The 20,424-nt window shown below is 37.5% G+C and overlaps 1 protein-coding gene across 12 annotated transcripts in view; it reads right to left on the bottom strand.

Annotated features, from left to right (window-relative positions):
* Nucleotides 1-20,424, bottom strand: part of LOC5570819 (CD109 antigen) — a 77,741-nt gene that overhangs the window by 14,610 nt on the left and 42,707 nt on the right. Inside the window, exon 8 of one of the 12 annotated variants that reach the window (XM_021846511.1) lies at nt 19,445-19,598. The exons of 7 other annotated variants lie outside the window; for them this stretch is intronic. In XM_021846511.1, the coding sequence (XP_021702203.1) occupies nt 19,445-19,598 (154 nt within the window). Of the gene's footprint in view, nt 1-8,545; nt 8,760-9,277; nt 9,465-16,129; nt 16,344-17,915; nt 18,088-19,444; nt 19,599-20,424 lie in introns of all 12 variants that reach the window. 4 more of the 12 variants (XM_021846509.1, XM_021846502.1, XM_021846507.1 and 1 more) reach the window with 4 other exon arrangements.

The following is a 20,424-nucleotide window of genomic DNA, read 5'->3' as shown; positions in this document are numbered from 1 at the left end:
AAGAGTAACAAACACAAAACCATGACGAAGCAGCAATTTTTTTTTTAGAAAAACTTTTGAGGTAACGTGAATCTAATCGAAAACTACCGGAAAATACAGTTGATTTTCAAAAACCCCCAAAATACCATACATAAGTATTTTAATGAGATTCTCAGTTTTTTGCACCTATTTTTGGAATTAAAGTGAGTAAAACTAAAAATCATTTCAATCAACTATTGCAATTTTCAACACAATTTGAAATTAATAGAATTTAGTGATAATTCAATCGTTTATGATGCCATAAAGCAACATACACGGTAATATTTAGAACACTTGGTTTTTGGGTTTTTAAATATATGACGATTTTGTTGAAATATTTCGTTGAAATATTTCGTTGAAATATTCCATCAAATTTCCAGATATGGCATTCAATTACAACTCAATAGAGTCCTAAAGCCCTGTCCCAATTTTAGTGTCAATCGCTTAAGTTTAGGCCAAAAATACATGTTTACTAATTTTTTTAATGTTTATCGTCTCCAAAATCATGTCCAATATACATTTTTTTGTGTTTATTTTAGATTTGGTCACACCCCTTGGGGTGTGTTTTGTTTTCCCTGTCCCTTCCGAAATGTCAGATAGGAACAACCCCAGCGTTAAAACTAAACCCTCGGTGGTGTTTTTGCCGACTAAGCGAACGTGAAACATGATCAAAAGTATCAAGGTTCATTTATGGACCCAATTTTGAAATTAAACTTTAAATATGATACAGCCGTTATTTAAGAGGGAAAATTGCTAAAGTAGTTGCAGTAACATGCTCTTTCATGTTATTAAATAAAAACAAGGTTTCATTAAACATTTAAGGACCCTATTTAAATGTGCTTCAAGCTATTTTATACCTTATGGGTACTATGCACCTGAAAAGAAAAATAATCGCCTATTTAGAAGCGTGAAAAATTTCTTACGAGTCGAGACAAGCATTTTTCTTTGATCGCAGTTGAAAAGAAATGACATTTTAAAATGGAGCTCTCTGTAGAAAATTTCTTGATTATTTTTTCCACAGAAATCATTACTTTTCTTGAACGGAACAGCATACTTAGCTATAGGAGTTGTGATCATTATCTAATTAAAGGTCAGTAGAAACAGCTCAGGGCCCAAATAGCCGTAGTGGTAAATGCGGAGCTATTCAGCCTGACTAAGCTGAAGGTTCGATTCCCACTGGCCGAGGATCTTTTCGTAGAGAAAATTGTATCGACTTTCCTCAGCATAGAGTATCTTCGTGCTTACATTTATTTTAATGTAAAAAAATATTTTTTCAAAGTTTTCTATGTTTTTCTGAAAAGTTGAAATCTTAAGCTTTCATTCCATAAAAACATATATCTCAAAAACTAAAAATCATACATCGCTGAAAATTTGAGAGTAAACGTAAAATGCTCTGTACTTTCAAGAAAAATTAGAATAGCAACAGCCCCTTTGGTCCCGAGGCCTTCAAAACATGAAAAAACGAAAATTATTGATTTTATTCATGTAAAAAAATACCAATTTTTTTTAAATTTTATATTTTTCCTCAAAATTCAAAATCTTTGGCTTTCATTTTGTCCAAAAAGATTGAAATCGGTCAAGCGGTTCAAAACTTATTTTTTTTATAAAATTTTTGCAAAATCGCGATTTTTCTGGTATTTCGGATATGGTTACTCTAATAAAAAAATCCAAAAACACGTGTATCCTTATTTCGGATAGGGAACAAAATAGCAAATTTTCACGGAATTCGGTGACCTACTAGATCGATTTTTCATTAGATGGTTGAATATGAAAAAAAAATCGAACCAATATTTTTATTAGCAAACTTAACGGCTCATCAGATGCATTTGAAGCTCAGTGTTCGGAATATGAGTCAAAACGCAATGGACCGATATAAGCGTACATTCACTCATAGGGCGCTTGCAGCCTTTGTTTAGTGTGCCCAACGGACCCATTTGATTTTGCTGGGAAACGTTCTGTAACATGTTTTCCGTTTCAAACCGTTTCCCAGCAAAATCAAAGGGAGCCGTTGGGCACACTTTTGTTTGCTGCAAGCGCCCTATTGACGTTTAAGAGGTGCCGTGTTAGTGACGTCACCATGACAACGAGTGAATTTGGCATCGCTCAAATGTCAAATTAGTGCACTCGTCCATTAGTTCCATTAGTCCACGTGATCAAAGCAAACCATATGTGCATATGGACCAACGCACGAATTTACTAATTTGACGTTTGACCGGTGCCGAATTCACTAGTTTCCATCTGAGAGAGAGAGAGAGGAGACAGCTGGCTTACATTGCGAGCTCCTAAAAGTCACGAGAACTAGAGTGCCTGTAAACAATAGTGACGTCTAGTTCCAGCTTTGACAGCTCTCCTGCTCGATTGGAACGCGGTTTTGTATGGAAATGACAGTTCGCCGCTGTTCTAATTTTGACATTGACGCCACATTTATTTAAATCCACTCTGACGAGAACCTGTCACCAAATGCCAATGGAAACCTGCACATTCGAAGAGCAGTGAGCGTGAAAAACCGTCGAAATTCAAGCAAACGTAATTAAAATTTCTAGTTTTTTTACGATTATTACACATTTTAAAAAGTAGAACAACTAGAAATAGCTGTGTGTTGGCAAACTGTTGTTGAGTTTTTTTTTATATTCATATCCGTTTTCATAATGAACAACAAGTGAATATGATTTTGACCAAAAAAATGTTTATCTGACCGTTGTGTACAACCCAAGATTTATAGAAAGAAATCAAAGAAGGCAAGAAGGCAAGAAAACAAAGTTTCCTCAGCGAAGTAAAAATGCTCACATGATCACATTTAGTCCAAAATATGTCGAATATTGCTTAATTATGAATCCCTGTTTTTCAGTATTTTGGACACCCATACATTTTGGACCATCAAGGTATATATTTTGGACCTCAGGCGTTTTCATCTGATTGGAGGCTAAGTCAAGGAACCTATTGGTTTAATATGCTCGCGTATAGTGTAACCTATCGATAACCAGAGAAAACGGAATAAATTTTCGCTTTTCTGTTAAGAAATTTGGAAATACTTTTTGTTTGCATTTGACAAATTTCTGATGGCCTCAATTTCTGCGTGAAATGAGTTGTACCGGTTGTAAATAAACCGATAGAATTCAATTAATTTAAGTAAAAATAAAGACATTTTATATTTACAAACGGTTGATACAAGTGTGAAACAGCCCTATCTTTCCAAATGACTTACGAATTGAGTTAATCTGTTGATTTAAACAAGGCAATTTGGTGGAAAATGGCTCAGGGGGTCCAAAATATATTGGTTTATCTTATTGGTTTGGAAAAATTTTGCTATATACAAATAAACAGCGAAAGCACAAACGAACAGGTGTCACACTCTCACTGATGTCCATCGCGATCTTTTTAACGGCCGATTCAAATATATAATAGGTGATCAATCGACTACATGCAGCGCTCGCATCGTTTTTGTTCGTGATTGAAGTTTACAGACCGCTGCCACCTGTTGCACATCGGCCAAACCCATTGATTTTAGCATTGAGCGCACATGATCTTGTGACTATGATTTTGATCGTGATTTGTTATAAGTGTTACGTCTGTTTGTCTGTGAAGAACGTATGCTTAAATTTATTCAGCAGATTTTATAAATTATGAATCGAGATACTTAAAACAAACAAAACATTCCATGACGCGTACAAGTTAAAATACTCAAAATGTACAGTTTGCAATATAAACAAAATAAGAGATTTGTTTCAACATCATTTGTTTTGCCCCATTTACTTTAATTCTACATATTCATGTTCATAAGGACAGTTCAAAATTGAAAAAGGTTAAGGTGAAGATGAATTGAAGCCAAACTTCGAATTTTCAAGAGCACGGATCTGGATAACTAAACATCCATTTAAGCTGAAAACTTAATCGATTAATCACTAGCTGGTGGTGACCAATCGATTAGGTTTTCAGCTCAAACGGATGTTTGGTTCTCCAGATCCGTGCTATCGAAAATTTGAGCTTTGGCTTCGATTTATCTTCACCATAAATATCCAGTTTTCGACAGCATCAATAACTTCTTTACAATTGAATAAGTGTTCTGTGAAATTCTCAGTTTTTTCGATGGTGATTCAAAAGTGGTCCAAAGCCGATGTGAAATGTAAAGTGATAGAGAAAAGTCATTATTCAAACCAAAATAAAGAAAGATGCTGGAGAGTGCAATTCAACCTAAGGATTGGGGGAATAGATATTCATTTTTTACTATTATTTACCTCCATATGGTATTATAACCCGACAAAGTTCTGCGAAAATCTCAAACAAAATAAGTTCAAAATGATTTGTTTCTTCTACAAATTACTTGATTATGGTTTATGGATAAGCTTTTAGTATGGTATGATAAGTTTGTACTTACATTAAAGTACATTGAATTTTTTTTCATTATCTCTGGTCCACCTTTAAATTACCCCCGAATAAGCCAAAAATTTCACAAAACACTATTTTTATTATAACAATAGTAAGAAAGATGTGGAAGTTTGGATTTTTTATTTTGAACTATCCCTTTTTGAACAACCCTAATGGATTGTGCGATATTTGCCAGAAAACCATTCGCCAGAAAACTATTCGCCAGAATGACATCTGCCAGAAAACCATTCGCCAGAATGTACCATTTACCAGAAAACCATTTGCCAGAATGTATCATTCGCCAGAAAGTACCATTCCCCAGAATTATTCTTCTAGTCGATTTTGATCAATTGATGCATGGTGAAAGATGGCCCTCACAATATTCGACTTGTGCCACTTTTCAATCTTCAAGAGCACTAAATTGAACTAATAGTACGGTAATAACATCGTTCTTCTCATTTTAAGCTTTCTGATAGTGCACAGAGTGGAAACAATATAACACTGTTACTCTATATCTCTTGCGATATTTTTGCCTATGAGATTTTGATACAATACTCTAAGTTGTTTAACCTAGTTTTAACTTCGAGAAAATTGTATTTCCTTTCACCGCAAGCTATTCTTCATCAGAATATTGTATTGTACAGAATTTCTTGTGCAACTATCAGATAATTTTTTGCCTTTCAATGGGCAGTTTATTGGGGCTGCGCTACTTTCTCCCGAATATCGATACCCCTAATGTCCTTCCCCCTATATGCCAGTTCCCTGAATACCCCATTTTCTCAAGTGGCCTTTTTCATCGAAAATGGTTTGGCACTCATAATAACCATAACTTATTGTATACTTCTGGATGATGAACGGTTCATATGATATGTACCCTTCTTTTTTGATCAGCGGTTCTTTAAAGATTCTTCGAACTCAGCAGTTTTTCTTGTTTTCTTTATCGTTCTTTCTAGTGCAACACGTGGTCGTTCAAGGGGGGTGTGGGGTTCAGAAGGGGGTGATTCTATCCTTACACCACGATCCATACCAATTTTGGATCATTCGGGAGAAAGGATTGCAGGGAAAAGTGTCATTCGGGTAACTGACGTACGGGGAAATGATATTCGAGGGTAAAACATTCGGGTAAGAAGAGACCAAAAGATTTTTAGTGATAACTAGTGGTCCTGGCAAACTTCGTCTTGCCATCAAGTAGGCTGTTGAAAAACGCTATGCAAGTCCCGTGTAGAAAATGTCAGATTAGTTTTCTCCCGTTTTCCATACTATCCCGAAGACTTTCCTAACCTTTTTCTTCGCACAAACACGTCGGAGCTCTGGACGAATTCAACAGTGAAAGAAACATGTAAGTCCTATCACCCGTTCTCAAGCCATTTCGTGACATACAAACATCATTCCATTTTTATTTATATAGATGATCACCTAAATTTCAGTACATGAAAAAGTATTCAAAAAAGAGTTATTGCCTATCGCTACTTGATATGGTTTGGGGCAAATAAGAAATCCCCGTTCTTTATATATAGGATGTTCTTATAAATATCACAACTGCCTTATTTGTCAGAAAGTTTCTGAAACTTGTTATAGTAATTGTAACTTTTGTTTGCGAGTGGAGGCATTAATTACTTCATAGAACAGACGGCACAAATAGTTGCAACAAATTTCGAAATCTTGTGAATACCCAATGAACTAGCCCTTAAGAAGCAAACAAATTTTGAAGAACAGCTTACGATGAAAAGAAGGGAGAACCACTTGTGAAATATTCTAAACCAAAATCCCTGTAATATTTAATAATATTAAAAAAGAAAAACATTTTAAAAAAATTGAAAAATTTAGACAGAAAATCGTACGGAATTCATTAATTAATCTCATGCTATATCATCTGTATAACAATAGTTGCAACGTATGTTAAAATCTCGTAAATATTCAATTAATTAGTCCATAAGAAGCAACAACACTTTGAAGAACAGCTTAGGTTGAAAAGAAGGGCGAATCTCCTGTGAAGTCTTCAAAACCATAATACCATTTTACAGGAACAGAATATGTACATTAAAAACACTTACTTTATTATCCGTCATGCTGAATATCAAATTTTTACATCAGTAAACAGTATCTTTCATTCATAGTGGAACAGTTTCTAATGAATGGAATTGTAATTCTATTGTATGTTTTCTTCTTTCTAGTTCCACGGTCCCTCAGGGTTAATTTCTGTCTTTTTAATTCATATTTATAAAGCTTCAAATGTTGATCGTTGAATGCTCGAGAAATCGATTTTTGTTTGAACCGTAAGGAAGTCAAATGTACCTAGTCAAACAATTGAAATACTAGAACCACGGATATTCGAAGCTGGCTCACTAAGTCAACTAGAGATGGTGTCCAAAAGACCTTGTACTTTTTCGAGTAACTAACAAAAATAGTCTTACATTTTTTTAACGCTCTGGCTCGATTATTTCTCTTACAATTGTAAACTTTATGTGAAAAAAAATCTAGGGGATGGTCCATTCTGGGGAATGGTACATTCTGGCGAATGGTTTTCTGGCGAATGGTACTTTCTGGCAAATGGTTTTCTGGCATATGGTACTTTCTGGCGGATGTCATTCTGGCGAATAGTTTTCTGGCGAATGGTTTTCTGGCAAATATCGCACAATCACCCTAATGTTCATTAAGCATATTAAGAAAAATTTGACGTAAAAAAACTGGATTGCTTGAGCCATTTGCTTTAAAAATTTCCCTAATAAATTTATGTACAGCGTACAGAAAATGAAGTTTTCTTTGACTGGAGCGGGAAGCGATGCACTAACAGTCAGACATCATGTATACGCGCTTTATATCTAAAGCTTGAGATCAGCTTGCCATGAGCGCACAAAAATAATCGCGCGCTTGAGCATGTGCTATGGTGAGACACATTATTTTAGATCTCATGTAGCAATGTACTAGCTCAAACTGCATAAAAGTACTCCTAGTAAGCGCATGTGACGAGCCTCACGAGATGTCTCATGAGACTCGCTCACTAAGATATTTTTTTGTACGTATCCGCATCTCTTGTTTCACATAATTTGCGAGCTGCGATATGAAATATCGCATGACACACTTGCTCATTTAGGTACACATGAGAAACACGACACTCTTCTAACAGTACGGCTAAACGACTGACGACGCAAATCGCATGACCACGAATCCAACAAGATAATCTGTGGATCTACATAGGCATTTACATTTACCTAGATGGTGGAGGCTGTCTATTAACCACGTGATCATTTTTTTTAGACCTAACCCCCATCTGTTACAACTACGATTTCAAAAGTACAACAAATATTATTCTAAATCAGTTGCAAGAATTAAAACAAATTAAGAACATGCCTTTGTTTTCTGATACCAAAATTATATCAACTTCTGTTGGTTGTTGATTCAAATCTGTTATTAACCTATTATGTGATTCTTGTCAGGTTTACTATTCGCACTCCTATAAATCTATATTTTTATTTGATAACAAGTATTCCGTGGCAAACTAAGATATGCTTGAAAGCGCAGATTTTCAGAGCTATGAGTTTTTTTTTTCAATTTTTGGCTCACTGGCATTTTTGCCTCCCGATCAGACTTTTGCCCCACACATTAGCTTTCATTACATACATTTGCACCCCTTGCAATGACAATCTCCCCCAAGGGAATTGGATGATCCCATCCCTGTCATAGGGCATAGATTTGATAACAAAAAAAAACATTACTCAACTAGTTACAATTACAAGTTAAGAAGAAGAGGATTGACACAGTTTTAAACATCTTTTCTCGACGAAACAACGCGTTCTATCTCTGTCAGACAGATGAGCAACAGAAAAGTATGAAAAACTATCATCTATGTGGACTAGATGAGAAGAAATGTTTGACAATAATATTCTAATGCAAGGAAACGTCAGAAAAGCTTGAATATGATGTATAAAATAATTATAATTTAATCTAAAAGCAAGAAATTGACGCGCTATGATAGGAATGATAAAACCGTTGGTAATCAGGGCCCGGAAGAATTAAATTTCCAATCAGAATTACTAATACGATTGCCCAATTAGACGAACATATGATTGTTTTTATAAAGCATGACATCATGCATATGATTAAAGCTTCCAAATGTCATGATACAATTGACATGGATCAACCCATCACTTGATGAACCAACCTTAGAAGTGTCTCCCAAAGCCAAGATTCCGGAAATGTCTTCCTTGTAACAGGCACAATCGGTGTAGCACTAACGGCTTTTTTGGCTGCTCCAATCATAGCAGGTGCTCCTGGTAGACCTGGTGATGCTAACGCAAAACTGCGCACGTCAAATCCACCTCTGAGTAAACCGGACCGTCTACTAAACGATGCCATATAATATACTCGATGGGTTGCTGGAGAAGTATTTTGTTGAATGAGTAAAAAAAACATTTCAGCTTCAAAACGTGGAGTTTTTGTTTACAATCTCAACAGAACTAAAGCTAGAATATTTCACAACAACATCCAAATATCTCAAGGAAGAAGGTTTCTACAGAATAACAAGAATGGCTACTTACAGAGCTCATATTCACGATTTCAATTTCCTTTTTGAAATTCGGTATTTGGCTATTAATCTTTTAAATACTAAAAATGAAAAAAAAAAGCGAAATTGCAATAACGTTTTAACCAATTACCGAGAAACATCCATTTTCTTCCCCAAACTAAAATAGTCATAGCTCAATGCCTAAAAGTGAACTACCTAAAGTCATCAACGAAGTGAAACAAAAATAACGGCCACATAAAGAATGTTATGTACAAAAATCGATAGCGCGGGAATAATCAAAGAGAATCGAACAGGAAGAAATCACGAAAATCGAGCTACCAATGACAGCTAGAAAGAAAGAGAGAAAAAGTCGCATTCCAAACCACCAACCATTCATCGGAAATATTGTTCCAAATCCAAGTCTCAGGGAACTCCCGTCGTATTTTGCCCTCCTTAACTGGAGAGGACCCATCGGCTTCATTGGTTTCCGTATCCGGTACGGATTCAGCTTCCTGAAGCTGGTGCTCTGGTACAATTGATTCCTCCACGGCAACATATTCGTAGTCCGCTACTGATTCTGGAAAGAATAGCGTCCGAATTACAAGGTTTAATCTTGTCGATAGGAATGCTTTGCAATTTTAAAGGTGGTTCAAAACCGCTGCTAGGTATTTTGCTCAATAATTCATTGGAGCATTAACGTAAAACAGATTGAAATCCAATTCAATCTAATGGAGGGATCATCAAACAGAAACAGTTTTATAAAACTAAGAATAATCTTCTTTGATGATGCTTACATGAGCATACTTAGAAAGAGTTTGTAAGTGTTTCCTCTAAGAGTAAACATGTGCAAAAACCGCCGTAGAGTAGACTCACTTTTCATGACCAGCTTCGAATGCTGTAAAAGTCGAGTTCTGCAACGAGCTACGTACAACATTTTTTGCAATTTCGTAGAAGACCATTTGGGGGTATCAGAAATTATATCGGAAAGTATTCACCATTATTTTACAATTTCTGAAAAATTGTTGTGTTATGATTCATTATACAGCGATACAATACAGCGTAATGTGAAAGCGTTGCGTAATGAATCACTCCAGCACTGGTTTCAGTTGCGTAATGACTATTCCCGCACTGCATACTTCAGTGTTGGAAAATAGGCCGTTTCATGACAGATTGGCGTGATGAAAAATAGCCTTTTACGATGAGAAATTGCAAAAAAATACACAAGCAATGACAAGCTGCAACTCAGAGTCATTTCTGATGTCTGATTCTGATTTCTGTGCTGATTTGAACAACCAAGTGATTATCCTCACAACGCGACTTTAGCAATTTGTGCTCGATAAACTGAGACCGCGCAAATTTATGGTAAAAAGCGATCTGTCATTACGTTATTATAATGAGCAAAATTAATTTTTGTAATCTTTATCAATGAGAACAGTTGAGCTCAGAAAACTTTAAGCTACTATGTAGAAACGAAATTGGACAACTGTTGAAACAAAAACAAAAAACAATTGGCAAAAGAAGCTCTTTTAGCAACGCTGTGGAAAAGTATATAAAACATAATGTAGAGCTTAGGGCAACTTCACTGGTGATCTATTTGTTGGCCTAAAAATGGACCTGTCAAAATAAAATAGACCAAATTGCACGCACATGCACCGGTTATTGTATTGTTTCGATCCATTTAGAATGTTAGCAACACCGCTCCTTGTAGATGGGTTCTTCTATCCCAACAGTTGTAATGGATTTGACGCGCCCTTCTTACAACAAACCATCCCGTGGAAAACTTGACAGGTACCGTAAAACTGGGTAACTTTGATAGTTTTTTCTTAAAAAAAAAACTTGAATATTTATGCATGCTGTGCCAAAGAATTATAATTGATATTTTGACAAGAAGTACTGGCATCCTAGCTATCGATTGCAGTTGATAGATTGCCAAAATATTTATTTTGAATGGATGTATAATTTTTTATACAATCGAAAGTCGGTTTTCTGTTTTGGGATAACTTTGATAATGGAGTATAAAACGAACAAAATCTAATGAATTACTAACATTTGTAGGGCATTTCATATCTCTAGGCGTTTAACGTTGTATGGAAATTTCTGACTGAGATTACAAAAATGGTCCCAGTTTGTAAAAATGGTTCTCGCTAAGAGCTTTGAGGCCATATTCAAGTTCTATGATAACCAGGCTGCCAAATATAAGTGACGAACTATTGAGAATACATCAAATAGTGATCGTAGAACAGATTGTTTGAATACGTTTCGAAAATGCTAAAATCGCATCAATTTTTAATATTCGTATATAAAGCCTCGAATGTTCTCGATTCAATTGAAAATAGCTCTATCATGAAGTGTCATACTATTATTCTTTACTTTTAGATTCGTTTTTGTTAACTGATTAACAGATATTATCTTATTTCGTTTAGTATGTGGTGGGTCTAGCACTATCAAAGTTACCCGCCTTATCAAAGATACCCTGTTTTACGGTATTGCGAATTTCATTTTCCGTTGGATCATATTATTGGAAGGAGATTCTCTGTTGTCCGCGGGTTTCGCGTAAGTGTCTCTGCTTACGAGTCCGCTACACCCCTTTTTGGCCCTTCATACAATGGTATGTTGGATTCCGATTGATAATGAAAATTGACTGTACTGATAAGTGGAACCGCATGCAGAGGAAGACTCAAGCTACCTACACTCCCGTGCATAAGTTTAGGTTACCCCCTAAAAAACATGCAAAAGTGTTCAGAACCCAAACTTTTGCACGATTTGCATCATACTGAGGGGTGAACCCAAACTTTTGCACGATGACATGACTGACTGTTTCATTGATTTTGAATACTTTCCAGATATTTTAGCCAAAATTTCGTAGGGTCTCTTCAAAGAATATAAGATTACGATTCTAATAACACTTTGATTTAAAATTTTGTTCGATCCAATGCTGAGTAAATTAAATATGATTTTTCAGTGTGTTTTTTTGAAAAATGTCACAACTTTAAGTGAAAATTTAGTATATAAAATTCAAAAAATGTTTATGGGAAAATACATACGAAGTAAGAATAACTCTTTGCCTTTCGAATGCGGCTAAGAGAGTTTCAATTGGACGCGTAATCACAGAGATATGAACTGAACACTTTTGTATGTTTTTGAGGGGGTGAACCCAAACTTATGCACGGGAGTGTACATACATACACTGAAATAAGCGTTGCAGTAATGAGAACCATGAACGTGTTTTTAAATTTACTATTCCAACCACGATTGAGCTATCATGAATGCTTTTTATTTGCGTTTTGTTTCCTCTCAATCCAACCGCGTCGATAGCCGAGCGGCTAGCGTTCGCGCTTGGCAATCGCCAGATCCTCGGTTCGATTCTGGTCTGCTGCAAGTTTTTAACCATGATATAGTAATTTTTACTATACAAATGGTGCCATGGTAAAATTGAATGCACAAAATATTCTAAATAAATGCGAATTTAGTCTGCACAAATCAAGTGGCAACCCTCTGATATAGTATTTTCAACCGCAACGCTGTTCTCAGTGTACATTTCGAATGTTAGCAACACCACCACCGAGAATTCCTTCAAGGTTACACCGGACGTTCCTCCGAGAATTTCTGCAGAGTTCGTCAAGGATTTGCTTCGGAGTTTCCTCAGGAATTATTCCAGGAACCATTTCGCAGTTTATCCAGGGATTTCTTCGGAGCTCCTCTAGAAATTCCTCCAGGAATTCATTAAAAAATTTTGCCGGGAATTCCTTCTAATTTCCTCCATGGATCCTCCAGGAATCTTTTCGGAGGTGCACCAGAAATTCCTCCAAGTTCCTGCAGGAATTCCTTTGGAAATCCTTCACAAATTTCTAGAAGCTCCTACGGGAACGCCTCTGGAGTTTCTCTAGGAATTGCTCCGGAATTCCTTCACCAAATCTTCCGGAGTAACTATAGGAATTTATAAGTATCCTCAAGGAATTCTTCCGGAGTTTCACAAATTCTTCCGGAGCTCTACTGGCAATTCCCTCAAATCTTCATGATTCCTCTAGCAATTACTTGGGAGTTCCTCCAGTAATTCCTTCAGAGTTGCGACAGGAACTCTGGAGGAATTCTCTAAGGAAATGAAGGGAATTTTTCGTTGTAACTCCAGAAGAATTTGTGGAATTCCGGAAGAATTCCAAGAACTACTAGAGGAACTCTGACCAATTCCTGGAGAAATTATGAGGAAAATCCAGGAGAAACTATGAAGGAAATCCGAAGAAATTCTAGGTGGAGCTCCAAAAGAATTCCCGGGGGGACTCTGAAGGAATTTCCGGAGAATTTCGTTAGAAATAACATAAAGAATTCCATAGAAACTCCATGAGGAACTCTGATGAAATTCTTGGAGGGTCTACAAAGGAATTCATGCAGGGACTCCGAAGGAATTGCTGGAGGAACTGCGGAATATTTTTTAAGAGAAACTCCACATGCATGAAACTATGTAATAAATCCTCAGGAGAAAATTCTAGAGAATCTTCAAATGAATTCTTAGAGGAGCTCCGAGGAATTTATGGAGTAAATCCGAGGAATTTATAGAGGAACTCTGAAAAAAATTCCAGATGGAATTCCCGGTAGAGCTCCGAAGGAATTCCCGTAGTAAAAACGGCAGAATTCGCGAAAGAACTCTGAAGGAATTTCCGGTGGAGCTCCGATGGACTTCCCAGTAAAAAATCCTAAAAAAAACTCCTGAAGGAACTCTGGAGGAATTTCTAGATAAATTCTGAAGAAATTCCTGTAGAAACTCCGAAGGAGCTCTCAAGCAATTCACGTAAAAATTCCCGGAGCAACTTAGAAAAAAAATGCGGAAGATCTTCTTCTTCTTTTTTAGCATTACGTCCTCACTGGGACAGACCCTGTATTCGTATATCGTGTGGTAGGTACGATGATACTTTATGCCCGGGGAAGTCTAGGAAATTTCCATTACTAAAAGATCCTGGACCGACCGGGAATCGAACCCAGACACCTTCAGCATGGCTTTACTTTGTAGCCGCGGACTCTAATCACTCGGCTTCTGGCGGAAATCTTCGGAGGAATTCTTGAAAAAAATTCCCGGGGAAAATTCCTTGCGGAAATTCTTGTGGAAACCTTAAGATAAGTTCCTGGGAGCAGTCCCCGGAGGAATTCGTAAAGGAAATCTCCGAATTAATTCTTGGTGAAAATCCCCAGAGGAATATTCGAATGAAATCCTCAGTGCAAACCCTGAAGGAAATCCCCGGTGGAAATTCTGGAGCAAATCCCCGGAAGAATTCCTGGAGTGAATCTCCAAAGGAATTTCATGGATTCCCGGAGGAATTGCTGTAATAAATTCTCGCAGAATTTTCTGGAGGAGAAATTTCTTGTGGAAATCCCATCAGAAAATCCTGGAGGAAATCTGCAGAAATTCCTGGTGGAAATCTTAAGAGGAATTCCTGAAGGAAACCCCCAGAATAATTCCTTGAGCAAATCCATGTAGGTATTTTTGGAGTAAATCAACGGCGGAATAACTATAGGAAATCCCAGGAGGAATTCCGGGAGGAAATCTCCATATTATTTCTTTGAGGAAATATCCGGATCAATGCCTGGAATCCCTGGATATTTTCCTGGAGCGCAATTACTGGTGGAAATCCCATAAGAAAATCCTGCAAGAAACCCCAGGAGAAGCTTCTAGTGGAAAACATCGGATGAGGTTATGGCCAAATCACCGCAAGAATTTTTTGAAAAAAAAACCTTTGTAGAAATTTTGGATGAAATCCCCGGATCTTGATGGAAATCTGAAGGGGAATTCTTGGGAAAAATTCCCAGAGGAATTCTTGGAGGAAATTCCTGGATAATTCCGGGTGGAAATCTTAAGTGAAATTTCTGGAGAAATTTCATGGAAATTCCTCGGGAGAATTTTTGGACGAAATCGCTGGAAGTATTTCTGGAGGAAATCTCCTAAGAAATTCCTGGTACAAATTTCCAGAGAAATTCCTGGAGAAAATCTCCGAATAAATTTTAACAAAAAAATCTGGACCAAATCCTCTGAATAATTTCTTTATGAACTTCTGACGATTCTTGGAGGTTCTTTGGGGAAATCTCCAGAGGAATTTCTGGAGGAATCCCCGGAGAAATTTCTGGAGAAAACCCCCGGAGGAATTCCTGGAAGACATGCTCATTGATGCGTCTAAAGGAAATCCCCGGTAGAATTTCTGGACGAAATTTCTGGAGGAAAGGTTATTGAAAATCTCCTGGGGAGTTCCTGGAGAAAATCACAGGAGGAGTTCTTGGGAGCTATCCCCGGAGAAATTCTTTTATTTTCAGGAGAAATTCCCGGAAGAAATCCCAGGAGGAATTCCTGGAGGAAATCTTCGGAGAAATTTGCTGGTGCAAATCCCTAGATAAATACTTGAAGGAAATCCCCAAAGGAAATTCTGGAGAAAATGCATGGAGGAAACCCCGAAAGAATTCCTGGAAGAAATCCCCGGAGGAATTTCTGAAATCCTGGAGGAGGTGGATCCATAATAACGTGGAAATCCTGTTAGAAACCTCGGGGAAACTTCGGTAGAATTCTTGGGAATTCCTGTAGGAGAACTTCGTTGAGGAATCTTCAGAATCGTCAAGCTAACGCATGGAAAACGAAATTTGACAACTTTTGGATAAAATCAAAGGCGTAATTTGCGAAAGATGCACTTTTTCCAGTGCTGTAGAAAATCATATTGCACAAAAGGCTGAGAGTAAACTCTATCTCAAATGGGAAGAAAATGAAGGCACTCCAAATGCATGAAATCTATGTAGTCTTCGTTCATCCTGTTTCAAAAGCTCAAACTTTTTTCCTGGCACCAATGGGATATGGCTTGAGAAACCGCAATAAAATTCACTAGGTTTCAACTAGGTTATAGAGTCATTCGAATGCAACGCATTACTTAAAATGAACCTTATAAATGTAAAACTCGAATTTAAACAAAAACCACATACACAAAGACAGATATTTGCAAGGTTTGTCAAGCTGAGAAAGAAATGCAACAAATCACTGTAAGAGAATACGAACTTATGCTATTAGAAAACGACATGTATACCAATTAAGCTGACCAAGGTGACAAGTTTTCGACTAATCCGGTTGCAATGCAGATGAGAGCTATTAATATGATAATGAATTGGATTACGACCTTCAGGACGAACACATGTACTTTCAACAAGATCATACTATCGCACGCCATCATGCCAATGTTTTACTAAATTTCATGATCTCCCGCCTGTGAAACCAACCTGAAAACTGTCTCCCAGAGCCAAGATTCCGGGAAGGTCTTCCTTACAACCGGCACAATCGGCGCAGCAACCAAAACCTTTTTGGCTCCTCCCATCATTGCCAGCGGTCTTGGTGCAGCCGGTACTGCCATCGCAAAACTGCGTAACTCGAGTCCACCACCAAATAGCATACCGGATCGACGAAATGCGTTGGAGTAATACACCGGATAGGTTACTGTACGGAGATAATATTGTTCAAGGGGAAAAGGGGGTTTAATTTTGAATGCAATTTGTAGTATTTACAACAAACGGAAGTAGAAAAGAAGTTTTATTTCGAATGCGAAACGTTATAGCTCATTTGATGTTATTTAAAGAGTACACGCCAGCAATTCAAGATTTCTTAGATATATTTGATAGAAAATAACAATACAGTCGAAGCTCGTTATAACGACAACTTTTATAACGACAAAAGCTCTCTATAGCGACATTTTTCGGTCCCATGAAAAACATTTCGATGTTATAACTATTCTCTATAACGAATTTTATCTATGGCGACGGTCCCTTGCGATGTCGTTATAACGCGCTTCGACTGTATTTGCAAATTTTTAGGAAAATCAAGCGTTACAAGATGTTATGAACTTCCGGAAAGTTCTTCAGATTTTAGTTTTCGTGAAGAAAGTTTTCAGATTTGCACATACACTTAAATTTTCCATCCAATTCCTATTGTAACTACTAGACAATAGCGAAACCTTCACCGGTACGTCCGTCATTTAGTCGTACAGTCATTTGTCACATACAGTGTTGTAAGTAATCACGGTAGTCGACACATTTTCGCTGATATTCGGCTTCGCTTCCCTTAAACATTCACAACATGAGCGATCAAATAAATGTCGGAAAAAGAAATGTCATCTTGATGCCTTTGACTTATTTCTGTATTTTTTCGTAAAAGGCACTGCTTTCACTTTATGAGTGTCACATGCGACATAACAAGCAAGATCAAGTTGCTATTCATGTTGTTAATGATAAAAGATGTCTGAGTTCTATGCAAAACTTATTATTCAAGCAAATGTCATCGTATCAGACGACATTTAATTGACTGTTTTCTGCGTTTTTCTATGTTCATTCTATCGTTCGTACTGTGTGTGTTAAATGACGGAAGCGGATGAATGCAGAAAAATGAGATGACTGTTGTCCATGGTAACGAAACGAACGTTGCGCAAAGTGACGAATGTTTACAGCACTGGTCACAGAGGAAACACATACAGTTTGTTGCACACTTCACGTCAAGTTAGATTAACAAACAAGTAGAGTGCGGATAAAGTGCGATATAAGTGCACGTTTGCATCGGATCATCTCGACGAGTGCTGTGCACTTGTTCCTTGAACTTCAGGGAATAAGTGCACCGAAGACACCATCAGAGTTCGACGTAACCCGCCTGAGCAGCTATCACACTTTGAAAAGCATGCACAGTTTTTCGTCGGTCCAACTTGTGGTGAAATCAGCAATACCGAGTAGAAACAAATATATCTGAACTAGACAATAACATCTGCATTTGTTTTGGTCATATAACACTGCCAATAGGAATGATATTGATTTGATGTAGCCGATTGAAAATCAAAATCTTTTTAAAAATCACTAATCAATTATTGTTTAGACCAGTTTTTATGCAACATCAGCATACGTAGTTCTATATTCTTGCTTTTGATCAAGTTCACAACATTCATGATTAGAAGGATCATATTAGTAGCCATTGGATAGGGGCATTATTCAACATAACAAACCCACACTTTTGCCCAGGAAAACAAACCTCTCTTGCAAGAACGCCTGCCATATCCACGATTCGGGAAATTTACCCCTAATCAACCCTTTTGGTGCAGGTATGAGACATGCAGATGATCCATCATCTTCGAATGAACAATGGTTCATTTGTTCGCTATCGGCCACATCTTCTTCTGTGCCCCAACCGAAGACTGGATAATCTTTATGAATATAACCAGAATGATAATTTGAATTGAGATCAGCATTAAAGATTGGACTCGGTAAAAATGTGACACTTTGTTTTGGGTGGAACTTTTTATCGCATGGGTTAAAATAATTAACTTTTTGGTAATACTAGTTTAGAGTGTTATGTTTATGTGTGCAAAATTTTATCGCGATCTGTCTAGTAGTTTCTTAGATGCATTTGAAACAAGAAGAGCTGCGCCAGCAAATCTTGAGCGATAATCCTGGTCAGTCGCACAGATGGATCGGCAAAAGGCTTTGAATCCACCATTCCATCGTGTTCCGCGTTTTGAAGATGTCCCAGGAGACGAAGCACGGAACAGCTGAAAGCCGAAAACGGAATACCCTGAGAAGGCGCGGAAGATAATGCAGTACTTTAAGAATAACCCGAGCCTTTCCACCCGAGACGTGGCGAAGAAGGTCAATTCGTCGAACTGGTTCGTCCAGCAGACCATGAAGCGGGCTAGGCTACGTGTTTTTAAGGTCAGAAAGGCGCCAAACCGGACTGACAAGCAAAACACGAATGGCTAAATTGCGTGCGCGGAAGCTGTACCGTGAGAGGCTGGTCAAGCCAGGCTGTCTCGCAATGGACGACGAGACATACATCAAGGCGGACACCAAACAAGTCCTCGGCATCGAGTTTTTTGTCGGTACGTCTCGTATGGAGGTTCCGGAAGAGAAATATGGACATATTCGCGAAGAAGTACCTTTTGTGGTAGGCAATCTGCAAGTGCGGATTGTACAGCAAGCCGTTCGTTACAACCGGCACCATAAACGGGCAGATTTACCGAGATGAATGCTTGCAGAAGCGCTTCCTGCCCTTCCTCCGTTCTCACCATGGTCCCACACTGTTCTGGCCGGATCTCGCCTCGTGTCATTACGCCAAGTCTGTAATGGATTGGTACGAAGCGAAGGGCGTTATTGTGGTCCCGAAGGAGGCGATCCCGCCAAATACACCAGAACTTCATCCGATCGAAAATTTTTGGGCAGTAATGAGGAAGAAGTTGAAGAAAATCGGAAAAACATTCAAAAATGATGAAGCTTTGAAGAAAAACTAGGATAAATAGTATAAGAAAGATGGGCAAGGCCTCGCCCAAGATCGCATGAGCAGTGTTAAGAGAAATGTACGAGCATTCAGCTTGGGGGAGAAAATTCAATCAATAAATTATGCCAAAGCATAGCTAATATAAATTAAGTTAATCCCTAAAAATTTGTAAAATAATCACAATTTTTATACCCAATTGCAAAACACACTATCGATACCACTGTTAATCCCGCAACGAAAATGTTAGTCACAGTCCAAACATCAAACGGTAAATTATCTGATTACACCACCTTTCGTTCGAAAATCCCTGCCAAATCCATGATTCAACGAAAATTGTCCTCACTGAAAGAGCCGACGGAGCACCGAAATTATCGGCAGACGAGGTGGGAGAAAATGCACCACCAGAAGCTCCATAAGCCATTCCGGAAAGGAAAATCATGCCATCTGGAAAATTTGGTAGCAGCTAAGAGGATGGTTGCTTTAAAGAACCGGTATAGAAGAAGAATACAAATATGACTCTTATGTTGATTTTTGGATTTTTAAACCCTCTGTCTTGAAATTGGTCTTTCTAAGGCCATAACTCTCCAACAATATTTTTAGAAATCATCAATTTTTTTTTCAAAAAGAATTGCCACACACAGAGAAATTTGCATTTTGACAACAAACGGTAAAACATACAAATTAATTTTGAATATACGTACATCTCTCGACTATTTGAGAAATCACAGAAGTGAACATCCATAAATTACGACTGGTTCTAGAAGAGTGAGGAGTCTTGTGAAGCAATAATCGAAATATAAACACAGGATGTACTTGTTTACATAACTAAAACCATTACCAGTACCAAAACCATTCAAATCACAATTTTTTTACAAATGCTTTGAGCAAGCTTTGAAAGAACAAGCAATTACTAATGATGAGTACAACATTCAACTAACTTCAACCTAAAAAGGAAGGAAGAACCGAGACACCGCATTATAAAGTCTATCTGGCACTAAACCGAATAGCGTCTTCCGCTTTTTAACGCTGCGTTTAACGTTAACGCTGCGATTTAACATACAACCTAATGTCGGAAGTGTATTTGCAACACGTTTAACGTAAAAGAAATACAGCGTCAGTAAAAAAGTGGAAGGCGCTATTCGATTCAGTGTCAGAAGGACTTTACATGTCCCATATCACATTATACCCCGATTTTCAAACGACCCTTGCATGAAGATGTTATATGTAGGGGATGAGTGGTTATTCAAGGATATCATTATAATGTAACTAC

This window comes from Aedes aegypti, chromosome 2 (assembly GCF_002204515.2).
Source record: "Aedes aegypti strain LVP_AGWG chromosome 2, AaegL5.0 Primary Assembly, whole genome shotgun sequence".
Taxonomy (NCBI): domain Eukaryota; kingdom Metazoa; phylum Arthropoda; class Insecta; order Diptera; family Culicidae; genus Aedes; species Aedes aegypti.
Note: the sequence above shows the minus strand (reverse complement) of the source record. Positions and strands in the feature narration are given on the sequence as shown.